Genomic DNA, 21,193 nt, shown 5'->3' on the forward strand with positions numbered 1-21,193 from the left:
TTGTCCGTAGGAATCCTCCTTAAAAGAAAAAAAAATATTTTGATGTGAAAAGTTTGGCGTTAAGGATAGAGATTTATGATAACATGACACGGTGGTATTTATTTATGCCAAGTCACACGAGAATACTTTTTCTTGTGAATAAAATACGGTATTAATAATAATACTAAAAGAATTTTTTTAAAAAAAATTAGTGTTTTCTTTTCAATCTTTTCATTGATTTGCAATAATTCATTAATAAGTATAGATTTTGCCACCATTGTAGAATAGCACGATGAACCCTTTTGAAGGAGTTCTGCTTTTTCTTTTTTTTTTCTCTCTCGTACTCTCGTTTTCGTTTTTGATATAATTGCTTTTTTTTAATTAAAAAAATAATGATCAAGAATCCAATTCGCATTTAACTAAAGGAGAAACAAGCAGCACCTAAAGTCACTTTGACATCTTCTTAACTAATTAACGTAAACATGTGGTGAAATGCTCCGAACTGATAATTAGGTAAATTCAGTCAAAGATATAGTCATTGCAAAAATTGTCACATCGGGATTCGAGATTTTGTTCACTGAAATATTTAATAAGTGTTCTTTGTTAAATTTTAAAGAGACATTTAAAACAGGCATTTTTAAAGAAAGCGTGAGAATTTTAGTATGTTTTCAAATATTTCTCACAATTTCATAATATTTAAGTTTTTCTAATAATTGTAAAAACAAATTTGAAAAGGAAAGTAACTGAAAGTAAGCGTTGCATTTATTTATTTTAAAATATTTTTTTAAATTGCAAGCTTGCCTTTTAACATACCTGTTAACTTTCATGTCTGAAGAATTAGAAAAAATACAGCGAAAGTTAAAAGTAAGTTCGTTTTGAAATAACTACATTCTAACTTTAAAAGCATTAGTGAATTTTTGACCAATGTTTCTTTAAACTAAACATCAATTATTATTTTAAGTATTGCTGAAATTAATGAATCATAAAATTGATCTATAAAAATTTATCTGTTGTTACAAAAATAAAGATAAATTCTACATTAGTTTCCAAAAAAAAAAAAAAAAACAGACATTTACTGATTACATTTCAAAAGAAAATAAATAATTTTCAAAAAAAAAAAAGAACCGCCTTCAAAAAACAAAGAGGAACTAAAAAGTAAAAAAATAATTGTTCATACTTGCATACGATTTCCTACCCTAACGTAAAAATCAAATTTATTTTACAATTCCTGTACAAGTCTCTCTGGAAAGGCAGAAAGAACCCAAGTCCGTCAAAATTTATAAAATTTGATGTTGATGAGACAGCAGAAGATATTAAACCATAATTCTAAATATTTTTATGTTTAAAGTTTTTGCAAACAAGCACCTTTTTGGCGCTACCCCAAACTGATCGACAATATCTGGTATTACTTATTAATTTTTAAAATCATTTTTAGTCCAATTTTCGAAACTTTCTGCCCATTGAGGCGAAAGAAGATATCAATCTAGAAATTTAAGATTTCTCACCCATTTTAATGATGGCTGTTCACAACTTTTCCGCACTACCGCTAAAAGATCCGGTAAGCTTCGGTTTTTCTCTTGATACGCCCTAATGTGCAGAGTTTATAATAGTATTCTGACGACACAAAACCCCCTTACACAGTTATTTTTTCAAAATCTTCAACTGGTTGGATCTGTACACCCTTTTTTGCACGTTTTTTTTTTTAATTTATATTACTGAAAAAAAAAATTGTTTCGTTTTCTATCCTAGAACTACAGATTCATTATGTCTTACATATGCATTTATGAATGTCTCTCTTTTCAAATAATAATATTAACGACATTTATTTATTTATTCTAATATATCGTCGCCCCTGAAGCCCAGGAATAACAGTAAGATATCCTACTGTAGATTTGAGGCGGCGATAGATGATGCACCATTACTTGCATCGGAAAAACAATATCAATATATGAAAAAAAACTCAAACTGCATTAACAAAACTTAAACAGTAATACAGAAGTAATGCTTAATGCTTGTTTTTCTTGCTAAATTTTAATCGCAACGTTGAGTATGTGTAAAGAGTACTAAAATTAACCATGCTTCAATAGTACTGCATGTTTTCAATGGTACAGTGCATTCAATAGATTGATACCATGTTTACAGTCTCCTTGTCATTTAAACTATTAGTTCTAGGTTCAGATTTTTGCTCTGGATATACTGACGTATTTGGAAAGTGGAATACTGGCTTCGAGTGTCCACGCATGCGCAGTGGTGAAACTGTCTACTGTTGTGGAACTGTTCTATATAAATACTGCTGCACAAGAAAGGAACATAATACTGGACCTGGCATCAGGTACTGTTATAAGTTAACACGACATTTGTTTAAATTAAATCCTTATTATAATCATTCAAAAAACAGTGAAAACTAATAATAGTAAAATGATGTTTTAAAAAAACATTAAGTGAAGTATGTAAAAAAGCAGTCAAAAAACTTTGTACAAAGAAATAAAGAAATGAGTAAAATACGACAACGTTTATACCAGTACAAATAACACAATTTTAACTCTTCTTTATTGCTTTTTTTATTTGTACTGGCATACAAGTTGTCGTATTTTTAACAGAACCGACGTTATTCTTACTTTTTAAACAAACAATCATTAAATGTAAATAACAAAATGATTAATGTGGTAAAAGTGCACTTAAGGGTTCATTGCTGAAATTTTATACGGCATTACGTTCACATAAATGCAAAATGAAGTTAAGGATATTTCTGTACATATGAAAGTAAAAAGTACAGCCATCAAGACATATTAAGCAGCGAGTTACTGCCCCTATTCCAGCATTAAGGCAGAGCTACATGCAATGTATCGACAGCACAGATACGCCATCCAGAGACAGAAGTTCCGTCTTTATTTGGACTCATCAGTCTGGAATGGAAAATAACTGAGCTGGAGACAGATGTCATCATTTCTGGATGGGGTAACCGGGCTGTCGGTATATTGCATGTATCAAGACTTACCTCCTTGAAAAATCCCACAAATACAAAATTACTTTTACCAGACACTAGGTATTTTCTAAAAATATTTTCAAACAATTTTACCTTAATGATTTCAGCATAAAAACACGAATCAGACAAAAAAAAAAAAAAAATCCCCTTTTCAAAATCTCACAACATTTTATTTCTTAAGAAATGTAAATTTTGTTTGAATTTTAGGTTGTCTGGAACTTTACTTCCTTTAAATCAAGCATTATATCTGGTTAGTTTTTTATAATTAAAGGCAAGCTTTTTAATGGCAGGAATATATATGTATAACTCTCTTGCAAAGAACTTAAATGCTACAGTAAAGTCAAGTACTCAAAAACAGGTTTTTATTTGTAATGTGAAAATTGTTTCTTCGGCTAATACATCTTACTGAAAATACCAATCAATAAAACACATTTTACCACACAACGACTCTGAGTTAATATCTAATCAAGAAACAAAATGAAGTACAATTCGTATTGCTTCGTTTTAAAATGATCATTAGTCAAAAGAAACCGCGATATTTTGTCGGCTGATGTAGTTTAGTATCGAGTTTCTATTCCAAAATGGAAAATAATGAGTGATAATAAAATAAAAGATGGTTAAAGCAACAAAGTAAAATATTATTGCCCAAGGAAGCTCGGCATCAAATGATGCCATTTCCGCAGGAAACAAATTCCCTTTTGACTTCATGGTTAACTCAGTATCATCTTTTATAACGAGCTCAACAAATGGGCCGTTATTATCCGAAGATCCGCATTTAAGCTTAAATGTTGCATTGAAGATTTAACGCTTAAATGTTATTTACGTTACGGAGATATAATCTTCGTTTACTTTTCTGAAATATAAATGAAAGATATAAAAAATTTTCTTTTGCTTATGCTGCTTTTAATTTATTTCAGTGACACCAATTTCTTATGTTTCATTGTTTTTGAGCAAACATTAATCAAGGCTATTGTTCTGAAATCGAAAAGAAATTACAATTAAACGAATCAATTTCAAGGTGTTGTGGAATTCCAATACTTTTCATAACCATTAAAAAATAATAAGAATAAAACTCACGGTTGGACTTCATCCAGGGAAAACCCGAGTTTATCCAAAAAAGTAAAAAAACTGAAAAAAAAAAAGATAGTAAAAAATATAAAAATGTAACGGAACAATGGTTGGAATTAAAATGCATTAATTAAATACCAGACTAAACTCTAAATGCACTTGCATCAAACATTGAGCGGATATCTAAATTGTCTTTTTATAAATGGTATGTTTGAAACTTTATTATACGAAGTTAGACTTTTAGTTATGGGTACTGTTCCGAATAGCTTTAGAGAGGCGTTCGTTACAACTCTGTGAAGCTACTATTTCTTTCATTTCACTGCTGTTAAGAAAAATACAATTTACTATATCATACAAAAACATATTATTTTAATATACATTGTAAAATACTTAAAAATATATTTGCTTCAGTAAGAACACCTTTGTTCTGGTTGCATTATGGTTTTGAAATTATTTGCATTGGTACATGGCATCAGTAGGTACAATGGTGCCATCTGATATTATTATTACCCTAATATGTCCTCAGTACTTTAATTATGTAATTTTTGGCTAATAAATTTTTCCTAATCATAATTTAGCTACCAATATAATATTAGTTTTAGTCTTTAGGACTGTTGAATTGCAGCTTTAAGCCTGGTGTTTTACGGATAACGTAGGTACATTCAAAGTTGAATGAGTAGTGTTCTTTTTTTTCCCTTAGCCAGTCTGTAATTCTGGGTACAACACTGGGCTCGGTAGTTGTTCTCATCCTCGTAGCTGTGGTTTCATGTCTTGTGTGCAGGAAATGCCCCCCTTACAGACGAGCTCATCCTTCTATTAATGGAGGTATGTTATTTTTCTTTTGTTTAAATTTAAATATTTTAAAGAAAAGTTTTTTTTTGTCTGAAATAAATAAATGACATTCACTTAGTTTCAGCAAAAACAAATTGCTCTGGAGATTAACTTGACTAATAGAAGTTGTAATAGTCCTCTAAAAAGAGCTTATAGAGCGAGCTATATGCTCCCAAGTGGCTTAAAATCTATTTATAGCAATCTAATACATCCCTTCTTTTTTGTTATAAGACTTTCTAAATGTAATGATGCAAATTTAATGATTTATCTTTACTAATAATAAAGCTGAAAGTCTCTGTCCGGATCTCTCTCTGTCTGTCAGGATCTCTGTTTTTCCGGGTTTCTCTCTGTCTGTCCAGATCTCTCTCTCTCGCTGTCCGGATCTCTGTCTGTCAAGATCTCTGTGACGCGCATAGCGCCTAGATCGTTTGGCCGATTTTCAGGAAATTTGGCACAGAGTTAGTTTGTAGCATGGGGTGTGCACCTCGAAGCGATTTTTCGAAAATTCAATTTTGCTCTTTTTCTATACCAATTTTAAGAACGAAATTATCATAAGATGGACGAGTAAATCACGAAATTATCATGAGGTGGAACCGTAACAAGCCAATTGGCGAGAAAATTCACCACACATTATTTTTAAATATACAGGCGAACCAAAAGACCTTTTATTTTTCTATTACAGGCAAAGCCGTGCGGGTACCACTAGTAATGCTATAAAACTGTTCTTCTACCCCAAGGGAGAAAAAAAGGAATGAGTAAAACAACTTTCTTAAAGCACCAATTCTCTAAGATATTTCAATTACGGGCTTTTTGGTTTCAGAAACTCTTTCAATTGTGCATAAACATATCAGTTTCAGCATAAAAGCTCTGCAATGAAATTCAATTTTATTTTACTTTTGCTTAAATTTAAAAAAGTTAGCTCTTCATGTGATTATTGTTGCCCAACTAATAACTCCTTTCAAGTTACAGTGCTGGCTAAATTATTAGACAAAGACTGTTTTAAAAGCAAATTCTTTATTGATTGCATAACTATAGACACACTAACGAACAGTGAAATAATTATCTAATGTTTAGGATGCATTTCCTTGTTCTTGACGAGCATTTTAAATCTTTTTGACATACTTTTCACAAGATTTACACCATTTCATAACTTTTAAAAAAAGAAGGTTAAAAAATTGTTTATACTCACTATTATATATACTCACATACATATACTCACTAATTACCTAAAACTAACTTTAAATATAATAGAACACACTAATAAAAAGAACTAGTGAACTGTTTAAGTTTATCGAGGTTATGTTCCTGGTAGGTAGATAAACAAAAAAAATAAACAAAGCAGATAGTGCTGCCACCTGCAAACATTAAATTGTGCTAAAATAACGTAATAATCAGTGTACAGTATGTACTGTACTTTAACAGTAAGATAAATAGTATTTTAGTACAAATAGTGTACAAAAAAAAAAAAACCTCTTTAGTCTAATACTTTGGCCAGCACTGTAGAATAATGTTGCATTTTGTAACTTTATAGGTAAGTATATTGCGGAAAAAATCTTCGGAAAGAAAATTTTCCTTAAAAAGAATAAATAATGGATCTCAGCACTCAAATAAGGCCACTTAACAGTGAATTGCAATGTGGTTTCTAAATTTTTACTCTCCAAAAGATTAATATCAATTTAGTTTCCATCCTTTGTAATCAGCTGGAAAAGTAAATTATGACACAAAGAACAAATTTGTCACTTACGAACTTAAGTTCAAAAACAGTTTTCAAAAGATATTGACTAAAGTTTCAATAAAACCAATATTAACAGAAACTGGAGAAAAAATTCAATAAAGCATAATAAAAGAAATATGTTAATAATAAACATTTAAACACATCTTAATATATAAAAATCTTCTGTGCGTACGTTTGTCACCATAAGGCTTTTAAACAGCTGGACCGATTTTGATCAAATTTTTTGTATGTAATTAAGTTGTGGCAAGCATGGTTTCGAAGCGCGATGGATCGAATCAGAAACGTTTTTGTTAATTAATTAATTAATTTAAACATTGGATGGTAAAATCTCCCAAACGATTAATGTTTGTTTTAACCTATTGTTGCGCGAGAACGGAAATAAATATTTAACCCGTTGCCAAAAGACGATAAGAAAGCCAGTTCTGCTTTTTATAATGAAATTTCCTACTGTAATATGTCAATTGAGAATAGATAAAACTTTGAAAGAGAGAGTGAAGCCTTCATTTCTCTTGAAAGGAACGATTTTAGGTCCAGTGATATATTTTAAAGTAAAGTACTGTAAGGTTCATGCAAAACGTGTGTTTTGCCGTCATAGGTGAACTATGTTACCGGATCGGTGCTTTAGGTTTTCCTAACCAAATGATCAGAAAGTACCGTATATAGCAACATTTGTTTCTCGGCTGAAATCCATCTGAGTTTTGGCACCAATGTCAAGAATACTTTAAGGATCATCTAATTAATCAGTACATTATTAAAGGAAAAGATGGTGGAATTTAAAGACGAAACAAATTTTATTTTCGTCCAGATAAATTACAACAGGGTAGCTCTGTACACAAAAGATCAGTGCAGTGGAAAATATTTATCTTTGGTGGAAAGAACAAATTGGGCAATATATGAAACTTAAAAAGTGTTGGTTCAAAAGATCGAACCGCTAATCGGTCGGAGTTGGCTTCTCTCACTGATCGGCTGGATTACAGTAACGTGGTGGCTTGGCGACTTTGGCTATAAACAATAGAGTGGCGCGATCATTTGTTTACATTTTAAAGATATTGTTAATGTAATTTTTTGTAATTTTTGTTTATTTGGCGAAATATTTCAAATTGCAAAGAATTGTTTATCGTTTTTAATCATTTTAGTTGAAGAATATGCTTATTTTGCATCGGGAGGGGGGGGGGGGGAGGGATGAGTGATTTTTGTTTATTCAGAGAACTCTTTTTACCTTTATCATTTTTCTAAACGATATTCTTTCGATTGTTTTATTCTTTTTCATATGGGGGATGTTGCAGCGGGATTTCCCGTTTGTTCTAGATTTGTAGTTAGATTTTTTTTCACTTAATATCTGAAGACGTTTTTTATCTTTTGAGTATGGCTGAAAGAACAAACCATCAAGTACGAGAGAAAAAATAGTTAATAGAACAACTGCTCAGTGGGCATCAGATAAATCAAGTTGTAATAAATACACGAATTCTGACACCATAGCAGCTTAAAACATTTTTTTTTATTTCTTCTTTTTTAACAGACCGGTTCAAACATTATTAGTTTATTGAAATTTTTTAACTTTTCAATTTGCAAAGTTTGAACAGAACAACGTCTGTCGGGTCCTCTAGTATTTAATAAAAATTTAAAAAACATCGAGTCTTGGATGAAATTTTACACAACTCGACAGTTTCCCAATCAAATTTTCTTTGAAGGAATTGATTGATTAATTCTGGTTAAAGAATAAAGCTTAAAATAACAGAAAAGTAACTGATTTAATTATTATTACGACGTTACTTTTTAGAAAACATTCCAGTGATTTGAAATTGCACATTTCGTTTCAAAAAGTTTTTTGTAAGCCCATAAAGACCTGTCTCAAAAGCATGTCGTAATGAGCATAGCATTACGACACGTTTCATCTTTCATAATGAAATAAGATCTTTTCTTAATGATTTCCAGTTTATCTTACTTTTTAGTTCTTTTAAGGTCTTCTTTTCGATTTCCTCTGTTTATGTTCGCATTAAGAAATTTTTTTTATCATCAGTTTTGTAAATCTAGCAACAAAGAAAGATTTTAAACTTGTTTACTGATACTGGTTTTTGCTGTATTATTTTATTTGTTTTTTTTTCCTTGATTAATAATGACATACTGATTTAAATTGCAGGACCATTCTACAATCTTCATTGCAGCAGCACGACAAGCGGTATGACTAACTTGTATTCTGGACAGACGACAGCCTCTACAACTCCTCATGACAACGCACACATAATGATAGATATGGATGCTATGAATTTGCATAGAGGTTAGAACATTTTTATAACATTGAATATGGAGTTGTTTTCATAAATAACCAAGCTGAGGTTTGAAAATATATCTTAAAGAAAATCATTAACATAAGCTTTATCTTAATATATAAAAATCAATGTCCTGAGATAATATATATACATATATATATATATATATATATATATATATATCAACGCACAGCCGAAACCGCTGAAGCTTCAGACTTGAAATTTGGCAGGCATGTCCGCATGATTACGAAAGTAACCACTAAGAAAGGATTTTTTGAAATCTCAATTAGTTCGGGAGAAATTAATTAATACCTCTTAATTTCTGCGAAATTAAAACCTGTCATTGAAATTCAAATCCCTTATTTTCGAAGGCTTTCCTCCATTCAAATCATTATTCAGTACTTCATCTCAACTTTTGGTCGATAGCGAACTATAAATTTGATATTGTTTTTGTTTCTCGCGTGATTCTTCGAGGCTTTTCTCAAGTCAAATCATAATGTTTCTGTATTTTGCTTTCATATTTTTCAAAACTAGAAACGAAGTTTTAAGAACATCATCACAGGCGGACTATCCTTTTGAAGTTAGAAGAGTGCAGTCTCCTGTAAAAGTTTGCTTTGCAATAACCGTTAATAAGTCACAAGGACAGACATTAAAAGTAGTGGGGATCGATTTAAGAGAAGACTTTTTTTTCACACGGCCAATTTTATGTAGCTTGCTCCGAAGTCAGTTCATCAAGCAGCTTAATAATTTTAGCACCAGAAAAAAAACTAAAAATGTTGTATACAAAGAAGTTCTTGCTTAAACATAGGTATAACAATAAAATGTAGATGGCCTGTGTTTGCAAAGATAATCAATACTTTAAAAGGATCGTTAGTAACAGTTAAAGATCGGTTAAGGACAAGGGCATATATATAAGGAGCCCAGGGGCCCCGGGATCCTCCCCAAATTAGAAAAAGTTATAGGTAATAAGTAATTATTATAGGGGATTTTCGAAACTAGGTGCACCAAGCACTGTTAACCTCTTCTAATTCCATTACCCGAGCAATGCCGGGTACGGGAATGCTAGTTTTATATACAATTTGAATATTGCTTTTTGTAATTTTCTCATTTTACCCTTTAGTCGTAGACTATCGATAAACAGTGTCCTATTAAAAAAATATATTTGATCCCCCTCCCCTCGTGTCACAAAGTGTCACACTTAACCATGCCCACTCGCATACCTTTGACACATGTTGTTCACTCCTTTCAACGTCATAACTCAAAAAACGTGATTTTTCAGAAGAGTGATTTTAAAAATTAAAAGTAAGCTATCATGTAGTAAAACTATATTTTACGACACTGATTGAACTTCTTCAAGTTTCAAAAAGTTGTGTTTTATTTATGACGTTCTTACACTGAATTTCAAAGATGCTATTTGAAATGTCTCAAAATATGCTACTATTAATACTGAACGTTCTCCTTACAATACCAACAATACCAAAATAAATACAAATAGTGCGCTCTTGATTAAAAAAAACAATAATGAAAAATGCTATTTTCGCGCGAAAAACTGTTTTTGGAATAATCATTTCATCTTTCACTAAACGACACAGATATTTCATTCATAATGATCAGTCACAACCCAAGATGTGACATTCTTAAAAAGAACGTTAAGAAAATCTTTGAAAATGCAACTACAACGCTTTTTCTCTCGAACGGTAAAATATTAAGTTGTAGAAATGCTGATCTCGCAGAGAAATGCTACTCATTCATGGCAGTTCCAAAAAAAAAAAAAAATGTATAACTCAAAAGCGCACATTTTTGAGACGTGACGTTTTTGAAAGGAGTGAGCGATGGGACAGTTATACAAACACATTCTTGCAGTTTAGAAACAAAACGCTACATTATAAATTTTACTTAGAATTTTATTTTAATACGCGTTTTACTGTCGCGTACACATTTATGATCCTTAAAATAAAAAAATATCAATTGCTTCAAAATGTGTATTTTACTATTGATGATTTTGTATTAATTTTTTTTTCAGCATCCACTCTACAGATGTCAAGAATGGGGCTGAGATACGACGCTCCGTCGGATCCCCCACCGCCTTACAACGAGCAACAACCCATGAATGGTGATGCAGTGCCAATGACAATAAATACTATTCACGATAGGTAAAACATTTCCTTCATAGTGCTGAAAAGGCTATCTTTGTTAGGTCAATTGGAGTAAACGAAACAGAATTACGATGTTTCAGTCGTAGAGCAGGAATAAGTAAATGAAAGGAGCTAGTCCAATCATTGACTAAGCAAAAGCTTAGGCAAAGAGCTCAAGTCACGTGACTCAACAACGACGAATGGCTGACACGTTTTACTCAAAACTTGCGAAGAAATCCGATTTCTTCCAATGCTTTTCTTTAAAGTTATCACGTGACTTGGGGTCTTTCCTTCCCGAATGAAAATCTTCACTCTGTTCATTTTATCTCTTCTCAATGGTTTCAACTTTAGATCTTTCCCTTTTTGGATGAACTGAGCGTAGCATTTTTTGCAATGTGTTCTAGGCTACACTCTCAGAGATTAACTGGGCATAAAAAACCTGATGATTGTTTGTTAGCAAATAAAACCATTAAAAAAAAGCAGTAAGTTACCACCCCTAAGCCAGATTAAGAAAGAACTACAAGCAATATATTGACAGCCGGTCATCCCATCCAGAGATTGTAGTTTCATCCTTTTCATGAACTTATCAGTCTTGAATAGGGAATAACCTAGTGGGAGGTAGATGTCATCTGAATGAAGCTGAGCCATCTCAGTATTCTCTATTCCAGACTAATTAGTCCATGAAAAGGACGAAACCGTAGTCTCTGGATGGGATGACCGATTTTTTCGGAATGAAATTATGTTTCTTTTTAGTCCACCGTGTTTCCTTTTAGCCAGAAACTAGGGGGTAAGAGGAACAACCCAAATATTTCCCCCATGAGGTTCATCTAAGAAGGTAATCACACGATACATAATCTGATTTTCAATTTGTGGCTCATATTAGGTCGCATGCAATCAGCTAAATCATCCAAATAACGTAATTAAATAAACTCAAACAAACGATTAAATTACGTGCTGAATTAATGTAAAATACAAAGATGTAATTTGCATCAAAATAATCTTTCAAAGAAATGGAAAAGTAAAAACGCTAGTTTTTTTCATTTACCCCAGAGTATAGGATTCATGGGGTAGATGAAGACCCCTAAATGGCCTATCAAAAATAGCAGGTAAGGTGAAATTCTCGACTAAAAGCTTTTATTTACCTTCCACATGATGAGTAAAACTAGTTGATGCCAGTTAATCGGCATTTGAGGCAGTGAGAAGCAAATGGATGTGAGAGAAAGGTTTGAAGTTCTAGTTAAAATGCATTAAAAGATCAGATACTAGGGATTTCACAAATCCTTATGCCTAGCAGCACCTACCAGGGCTACTAGTAGGGTAGAACGGAGTACGTTTACTCATGGGACACGTTTACGCAGTGCCTTTTTTCAAATCGAATAATAACTGGAGAACCAACAGCCACAACATATTGATGCTGCTCCCTAGCAAATATCCTCACAAGTTTTTGAGCATCAGTCGAGCTTCGGTTTAGCATGCAGAAAGAGTAACCTGTCTTCTACCAAGTCAAGTAAATTTTGAGTTGAACGTTTTGAAGATTATAGTGAATAAATAATACTTAATTAAGAAAGAACAAATATATAAAAATTAGCAGAATTTTATCCTTTTTTGAGAATGGTATTTGTATGAGCTGAATTGTTATTATTATTATTATTATTATTATTTTATTATTTTCTACGTTCAAAATAAATTCAAACTTGGCGACTGGACAAGTTTACGCGTTGACGCCTGAGCATCTTTAAGCACTTCTTACTGTGTCTTACTTCTAAACGTGCCCTGACGTTTTTTCGCTCCGAACTGTCTCAAAATGTTTTAGTATTTTCAGGCTAGTTAGTTTTGAAAATCACCATTTAACTTTTAATTGAGTTACAAATTCGAATCTTATAGCTTACAATCATGTAGCGCTCTCTTCATGCCCGTTCAGCTTTTACTTTGTACGCTATTTAGTCTGTAATAAAATTGCTTTATTTTAACGATGGTAACCCATTATGTTCAAAACACTAATAGAACCACGTTAGGTATCAAAATAAATATGCGTAATAAACGTGCCCCGTCTCCGGGACACGTTTACGCAACCCAGACATGGACTAAAAAATATTTTTTTTAACGGTTAAAAACACAAACTGAGCAACAACTGAATATACCAATTTTGACTCCATTAACTGCTTCATAAAACCGCAAAGTCTAAATTTTCCTAAGTTAAAACATAAAATTTTGAAAATTCATTGAAAAAAAAAAAAAAAACTCGCGTAAACATGCCCTACCCTACTATATCCTACCCATAACAGAGGACAAGTTCTCCTACCGTTTCTACAGCTTATCTCCAAATTTTTTAGTTTCGGCACTTACATCTCCTTGTTTCTAAATGCCTCATGTGTAGATCTGCAAGTAAGTAAATGTAAGATCACTAAACTTTAAAGAACAATATTTTTCACAGTGGCATCTTTAAACAATGATGACGCCTACACAATTGTTTGGAAATACGCAGAGCCCTTCCCGCATGTTACCTAATCCTTGCTCACTAGCAGCATAGTTTCAAAACCGACATACATGTGTGGTTTATAGAGTTTGTTCCCATACATCCCATGTTTTCGTTTACTTAAATGTCCCTACTTCATTCAACAAAATTATGTGTCAGAAGTAGCGCATTTTTCCGTAAATATTGTGTTTAAATTTAAAAGAATGTAATAATAGTTGATTTAAAATCTTAATTTAATGCTCTTTCTTGTTGCGATGCTACAACAAACCAGGTTTGCATAGCTGGTGCGTGTTGGAGAATAAACGATAGAGTCCACTCTCATCCATCACTAAAATTAGACAATTTAGAAGATAATTTTGAAAATGACTACAGAAACCCAACCGGTGTATATAAAATTCAATAAATCTTTTCCACTTGTAGCATTTTAAAGAAAAAATTAGTTTAGAAAAGTAGAGGAGGGTGGGGCACAGTGAGACGTGGGGTACAGTAAGATAAAGCTATTTTTTTGGATTTTTAATTACAATCTGTAAATGATGCTAGGCACCCCTGAATCTGCAGCAATCGACCACGTGGATTCTGGAATATGAAGCTGTTGCTTGAGTTTCCAAACAAATGACCGTTATTTTTCTGATTTCAGGCAAACAAAGTTTCTTTTTTGACTTTCGCATGCATCGATTTATAAAATTCTCTTTTATGAATAAAAATTAGCCATTTGATTACTTTCATTGTTCTACTTATATCACTATTTATCATTGAAAACATTTAGGATAGGCTTTAAGCGAGCTACTTAAAATGGTAAATCAGAAGAAAAAGGCGGAGTGGGGTACAGTGAGACAGTCGTAGTAGGGACAGAGTGAGACAATCTCACTGTGCCCCATCCTGAATTCTAATTCAAAAAGGGATGTTTTTTACTTTCTTCTATTTCTAATATATGGAAGAAAGTATTGGATTCGTGCAAATTTTCGAATTTCGAATTTTGACGGATTCGAGCGTTTTGAGGTGCGCTGAGTCCATTTCGACTATTTTTGGAAAATGTCTGTCTGTCTGTCTGTGTGTGTGTATGTGTGTGTGTCACGTCTGTGTGTGACCAGTTTTTTGCGGCCGCTCTACAGCAAAAACTACCGCATGAAATCGAACGAAATTTGGTACACATATGTGCCCCTATGTGAACTTGAGCCTATTGGTTTTTGGCGCGAATTCCTCCAAGGGGGGTGGAGCAATGGGACGTTTTTTGAGTTACACGTGCTTGCTATTCCTCAGGAAGTAGCTGGTGGAGTCAAACAAAATTTAATCCATATGTTGCTATCAACAGGAACAGGTGCTGATTCAATTTTGGTGTCAATAACTCAAACGGGGGTTGAGCTATAAAACTTTTTTTGTCGTCAATTGTGACTGCTGTACCTCAAGAAATAATGAACGGAATGAAAGAAAAATTTATCGGCAAGTAGCCCTTAGTGGGTATAAGAGCTGATTTTATTTTGGTGTCAACAGCTAGAAAGGGAGTAGCGCAATCGCCCGTTCTTTTTTTCCATTGTGAGTGCCCTATCTCAAGAAGTAATACTACGTTCTGGTTGAAATTTGGAATGTATGTTAATCCATATGTAAACAGGCTTTGGTTCAATTTTGACGCCAATCGCTCCAAGAGGAAATATTATCTCAATGATTTAAAATTTTTAACTGTTGCCATCTTATGTTTGTTAACAAATAAAATATTTATAATTAATTCAAGCAAGGCTTTAAAAATAACTTTCAATTTTCGCTCTTTGCTTTGCTTTTGCAATAATTCAGACATTGGGATGGTCGTCTAGTTTTTGCATGTGTAATTTTGTTTTTGTTGGGAATATTGCATATTGTCAAGCATGGGGAGGGATCAGAAAAAAAAGAAAAATATAGAAGAAAGTTTCGTGATGGCCACAACCTAATAATTTTAATTTGTTAATGATTTAAGAGCTTTCAACTTGCTGTTTACGTACTTTACAGGTATTTTTACCTCATCAAAAATGCGAATTAAACCACGTAAGGCGAAAATAGGGGCGTTTTTCGACGATTTCCATGATAAATATACCTGTAACTAACCTACTGATTCTAAGTGGCATTTCAATTAAAGTAGATCACAATAATCTGTAAATTATAGATAAAACGGATACAAAAGAAAGCTCTCGTGTTGCATTGAGAGTTTTCTAACGTTCTTGGAGTTTCATAAGCTATCCAAACACAGAGGAGAGAAAAGTTTGAGTAATGAAAAAAGAGCACAAAAAGGGTATTAGTATTGTTCCGAGTGATACTCCTGGAAAACAAATTTTAGAAGAAGAAAACACAAAAACTAGAGAAATAAAAAAAAGTAGACAAAAATAAAGAACAAATGTACATTTATCTGACACAACTGATGAGGCAGAAAAAAAGAAATGAGGGATATGGTATTTTATCATACTATGTTAAAATGTGCGAAAATCTATCTTCTGGTTTTGAAGAGTTGGATTGTGAGACACTTGAAAGAGACTTTGTTCTGATAGAATTTACTATCAAGCAGATATACTTTTATATTGGAAATGCTCTAATGGTAGCTGAAAACGATGGAGACTCGTACATTAGTTTTTGGCGCAACGGTAAAACCATTTTGACTAGACTTATTCGACCATCTTTACCAGATGGTGCGTTCGTTCCGAATTAAGGACACCGAATAAAAATATTTAATTGTTAATAACAGCTCCGACGAAAAGAAATGATATAAAGAGTACTTATCTTTTTTGTGGCTTGAAAATTAAACTCATGTCTAAATGTATGATGAAATTCGAAACTTTTTTTCATTATGGTTTAATTTTGATTTTAAACGTCGAACAATATATTATGTTTTACTCAAACCCTATATGCTGTCTCACTGTGCCTCTTATGCTGTCTCACTGTCTCGTATGCTCTCTCACTGTACCCCAAACGTGGGGCAGAGGGAGACGAAATTTTACGTTTCCTTTTTTATATTATCTCAAAAGCTTTAAATAGCCATGAAGTATTTTGTGTGTCAAAAGTTTTTAAACTTAAGCTGTATTACAAATCCACCTTAAAAGTTTTCTTATAGAATCAAAGTCTCCAAATTTCTTGAATTTTATGTTTTTCGTCTCACTGTGCCCCACCCTTCCTAATTTGTCTTATTTATTTATTTATTTATTTCAGATGAGCCTGTATTTTCCCTGGTGTGCAATATGCAAATCTACTGCTACCTTTTAATAATTATAGAAAAATGATTAATTTTTTTAAAACATTTATCATTCCAATGCTGCATGTGCATTCATTAATTGTATTGTAAATAAATTGTATGTAGTCTAAAAACAGTAACTCAGATTTTAAGTCTACTTCATTTCTGTATCGCTTTATTCATCTCACAATATTCTCGTTGCATTTTAATTGTCGCCATAAAAGGGAAAGAAAAAGTAATTTAAGGCGTGTCAAAAATCAACATTTCTTCGGTTGTTTTACAACTTAGCATAATTCGTCTGCTCCTTAACAGTTTGAAAACAATCGAAATTTAAGTACACTGGCCTCAAAAAATTAAGGTACCACATGTTTTTCGAAGCTTACATAAAAAAATGGCAGTATCAATAAAATGCATAGTTTGCATGAATGATAATAACGAACTTTTAAAATCATTTATGAAAAAACGATAGCTACCACTTTTATTTTATAGAAAAGAACATATTTTTACGAGTGAAAAAAAAAATGCAAATATCAAGCTTTCATCCTTTTGTGTGTAAGTAGTGTTTATTTTTAAATGTTGGCAGTTTCGGTGACAATAGTCAATCGAGTTTAGAAAATGTCTCAGAGACGTCGTTTACCCGATTATTTGTACCAATAGCTAACAATGGTCATTGACTTAGTTGTGAACAATTTGATAAGTAGCAGCAACTATTTTGGTGAACATTGTTCTTAAATTTGCCTTTGAAATTTGTTATTGTTTTCAGGTAAATTATTTATGTTTAAGTTTAAAGTATTACTAAAGCCATTGTATTATTTGCAGGGTTTCGTCTTCAGACGCTTGTGGTGGAGTTGTTAATTCAGAACTACTGCATATGAAACCCTTACATTCTGCACAATCTGAATTTCAAGAGGAGTCACACAACTCCCCGAAATTCTGACATCACGTCAGCATATATTAAACTTTGCTTGTGAATTGTAAAAAACAAAAACAAAAAAAAACATCAACATTGCTTAAAATAGAACTGTGTATGCATTCGTCAACGCATATTTTTCTATATTCATCCGAAATCAGGCTTGGTGGTAAATATGTAACAAGACTGTAGACAATTTGAAGAACCTATAACTATGAACGAAGTGTTTTCTAATTTTCATGTCATTGTTATGTAAACTTTGATCAAATCAAAAAGGGCTTGCAATAAAATAGAAAGAATCCTTTCTTCAAAGTATGTTCCTAGTTTTCGTTCTGACTGAATAGTTTTCTCTCTCCAAGGCATGGTTTCACTGTAAAAAAAATCCGAAACATAACTGATGATTTCCGTGGAACGTTTCGGGATTTCACCGGTTTTTACCAACTACCTAGAAAAGTAAGTACTTTTGCAAAAATGTTTCCTGAATTCTTACAACTAGCACGAATGCAGACTCTTCACTGTTGGGAAAAACGTTTTTAGCTAGTTTTATAGATTGACTCAGTTTGTTTAAAAAGTATATCGTCTCTAGCTCAATTACTACTCGTCCAGATTGACTAAGCTCACAGTGAGAGCGATTAAGCGAGACCCACGTGATAACAGGCCAGACAACTCCCCTCCCCCCCCGCTTCGTTACGCCACCAGTAGTCGATCTTTGAACTTGGCGCGAAACTTTGAAAGCAGTGCAGTCTACCAGTTAAACAATAGTGCTTCTTGGTCTGGTTGAAATAGATGAAATAGGAAATATTAACTTCGGCTGCACATTTTTGAATACAATACTGTTGGATTTATCTCATCCTTTCCACGTACCGGAATGTAGAGGCAATTAAAAAATATATATATAATATAAGTGTCTGCTGAGTGAATTTGAGTCAGCGATTTCCGCTTCCGAACAACCTGCATGTGAAGAAAAAAGCTGGGCGTCTCATGGAATAAATTTTAAAGTTCGGAGGTAAGTACTTTTCTCAGATAAACAAATTTACATTTTATGCAGTTAAGATTACTTACTTTTTCCTCCATTACACGAACAATTGTCAGTTTCCTTTCTGATATCTTTGTCTGTAATTTGTAATTTCAGTATACTGCTTTAATATTTGAAACGGTTAACTTGCAACTTTTTATTTCTTTATTTTTTCAACTTTGTACACGCATTTATTCGAGATGGATTTTCCAAGCTGACAATATACATATGTCAAAATTTTCTGCAAATATACTTGTTGCTATCAGAAGCAACGTAACTTGGTGTTGATATTCAGTTAATATGTAAACAAGTTTATTGAAACAGGCTTTTAACTGAACTAATCTTATATTTTCCGTTTCGATTAAATTGTTTCATACGCTAGCATGTGTTATTTTGATCAAAAAACATTCCTTGATGGGCTTCCGTAGTTCTGAGATAGAAGATTAGATTTGAACGCCGGAGGTCGTGGGTCCGATACTCAAACATTTCCCCCCAACTACGCCCCTGCAATGTTATTCAAACAAGCTGGTTCTGTGCGTAAATTAAAAAAATATATACGGTTTTTTTTCACTGTTGTCATTAAGTTTTATGATATTTATGCACACATTGTGGTTAAGTTAACGGTATTCATAATTTCTGGGCTTGCGAAAGATTAGTTTTGAGCAGTGGATACACAACGTGTTTTTGCCAAATGCTCTGTGCTTGTTTGTTTATGCTTAAAAAGGGCAAAATATCTTGAACTACATATTTTTTGAACTCCTTGGGTTTTCTGTTAATAAGCTTTCAGGAACTCTGAAACTGTAACATAAATTGAATTAAGGGGCTGTCTATAAAGTATTATGCAAACTTTTGAACAAATTCCCCCCCCCCTCCTCCTTGTTACATGTAACGCTGTTCAACATGAGCATATTGTTATAAACAACGCGTGATGTCACACTTCTTGTTATCCCCTCCCTTCCCCCTGTCACAAAACTGTCACATTGATTTCCTAAAAGAGCATACTCAGCAAAATGTTGATCTAAATTTAACATATATGAGGTTTTAAGTATTAAAGAAAGTTGCTAAAATGGTCATTCTATGAAAAGTTTTTTGAAAAAGGTTACTTTGTCATCAATTAATGCTTTTTAAAATAATTTTTCAAAAGCCTAAAATGATGAACTATTAAAGCCCCCCCCCCCCACACACAAGAATCATTAGCAGCAGAAAAAGCTGAAAATGGAAAAGTAGCCGAATTCCAAAAAAAAAAAAAAAAGGCTGTTTAGATATTGAATACATTTTTTGGATGTACAACATACAGTATTCATGATGTTGTATTATACATTCTTTAATTAACGTTTTTCAAGTTGAATTCCTGTGTAATTTTTCGAGAGTGCCCACCGAAGGGGGGGGGGGGGGTCGGAATCATAGTCTCATAGTAATGATAGCTTTTCAACGGCTATAGTTATAAATAACTGTGCCCTTGAAATTTTAAGGGAGATGGAGATGTTTTGGTTTTTTTTTTTTTTTTTGAAGTTTTCATAATTGAAGGGGGTAGGGCACCGTCTACTTTGGGGGATGGCACCCAAGCATTCACGTCTTTTGAAAAGCATAAATTTGCTCAGCTAAGTTAACATTAATAATATGGTATTATGTACTTTAATTTGATGTTATGTCTTTGAAACATATTGCAGTCATGTTTCCCGTTTTCTTAAGTAAAAATGTTTATTTATTTTTTAAAATTTCATTTAATTCTTATTCAAATACAATAGTAATATTATTTTTTGTTTTGATGTAATTGTAAAATGAAAGTTCATTTATTTATTTGAATACTTCTTAAGACTTAACGTTTCAATACAATATACGAGTAGTTAAAATGCGATTAGTTAAAAAACAATTTCCAATGAAAAATAAAACTGTGTTTATTTATCACTTTGCTTTAACATGATTGTAAAATAAAATCGTGTTTAGTTATTTGAATACTTTGTAATACTTATAAATGTTTTTATTTCAAATATAATGAATTAAGCTCAGTGTATTTTTTAATGTATGATTATCGGTTCCTTTTTATGTTTTCAAATGAAAAAGTAGAACTTGTAATGCTACTAAAATAACAGAAGTCAATAATAAATAAACCAAATAGTTTTATTTAACAAAAATATTAATCGAAGTGCTCACTTCCCAATATCATTGTGGATCGACAAACGATGACGTCATTTGCTAGTTGGATGGCCTTCCTATCTCGAAGGCCTCGGATTAAGTCTCTGGATAGCTGCAGCTTTGCAAGGCGAGAATTGCAGGTACGGGAGCTGCTCGGTTGTTACGTGCAATTCTGCATTAATTTTAGCCATGGTTGCATTGATCCTTCTGTAGCTTTCTTAGTAAATCAAGAAAGTCCTAATGAATTACGTTAAAAATTCCAAATTTCCCTTGTAGGATTCCGACTGGTTTTAACCGGGCAGATTTCTAAATTCTTCAGGAAGATTCAAGGATAATTTCACGAAGGTTACTGTCTTTCAGCGGTAAACGTTTTTTTTTCTTTTTTAATTATTATTTCTTTTTACTTTACTTTCCAGGAACGTTTCTGAATCGTTTTTACAGTGTTGAATGCTAAATACAGTA

The 21,193-nt window shown here is 32.5% G+C and overlaps 1 protein-coding gene across 2 annotated transcripts in view; it reads left to right on the forward strand.

Moving 5' to 3' along the window:
• The window catches only part of LOC129225689 (protein shisa-like-2B), an 87,846-nt gene extending 69,970 nt beyond the window's left edge, over positions 1–17,876 (forward strand). The window contains exons 3-7 of one of the 2 annotated variants that reach the window (XM_054860163.1): positions 2,146–2,311; positions 4,734–4,858; positions 8,740–8,877; positions 10,893–11,022; positions 17,490–17,876. In XM_054860163.1, coding sequence (XP_054716138.1) covers positions 2,146–2,311; positions 4,734–4,858; positions 8,740–8,877; positions 10,893–11,022; positions 17,490–17,607 — 677 coding nt within the window. In that variant the 3' untranslated portion in view covers positions 17,608–17,876. The remainder of the gene's footprint in view (positions 1–2,145; positions 2,312–4,733; positions 4,859–8,739; positions 8,878–10,892; positions 11,023–17,489) is intronic. The other variant, XM_054860164.1, reaches the window with a different exon arrangement.
• Positions 17,877–21,193: the final 3,317 nt, after the last annotated feature.

The sequence above is a fragment of the Uloborus diversus genome, chromosome 7 (genome assembly GCF_026930045.1).
Source record: "Uloborus diversus isolate 005 chromosome 7, Udiv.v.3.1, whole genome shotgun sequence".
In the NCBI taxonomy this organism is placed as follows: Eukaryota; Metazoa; Arthropoda; class Arachnida; order Araneae; family Uloboridae; genus Uloborus; species Uloborus diversus.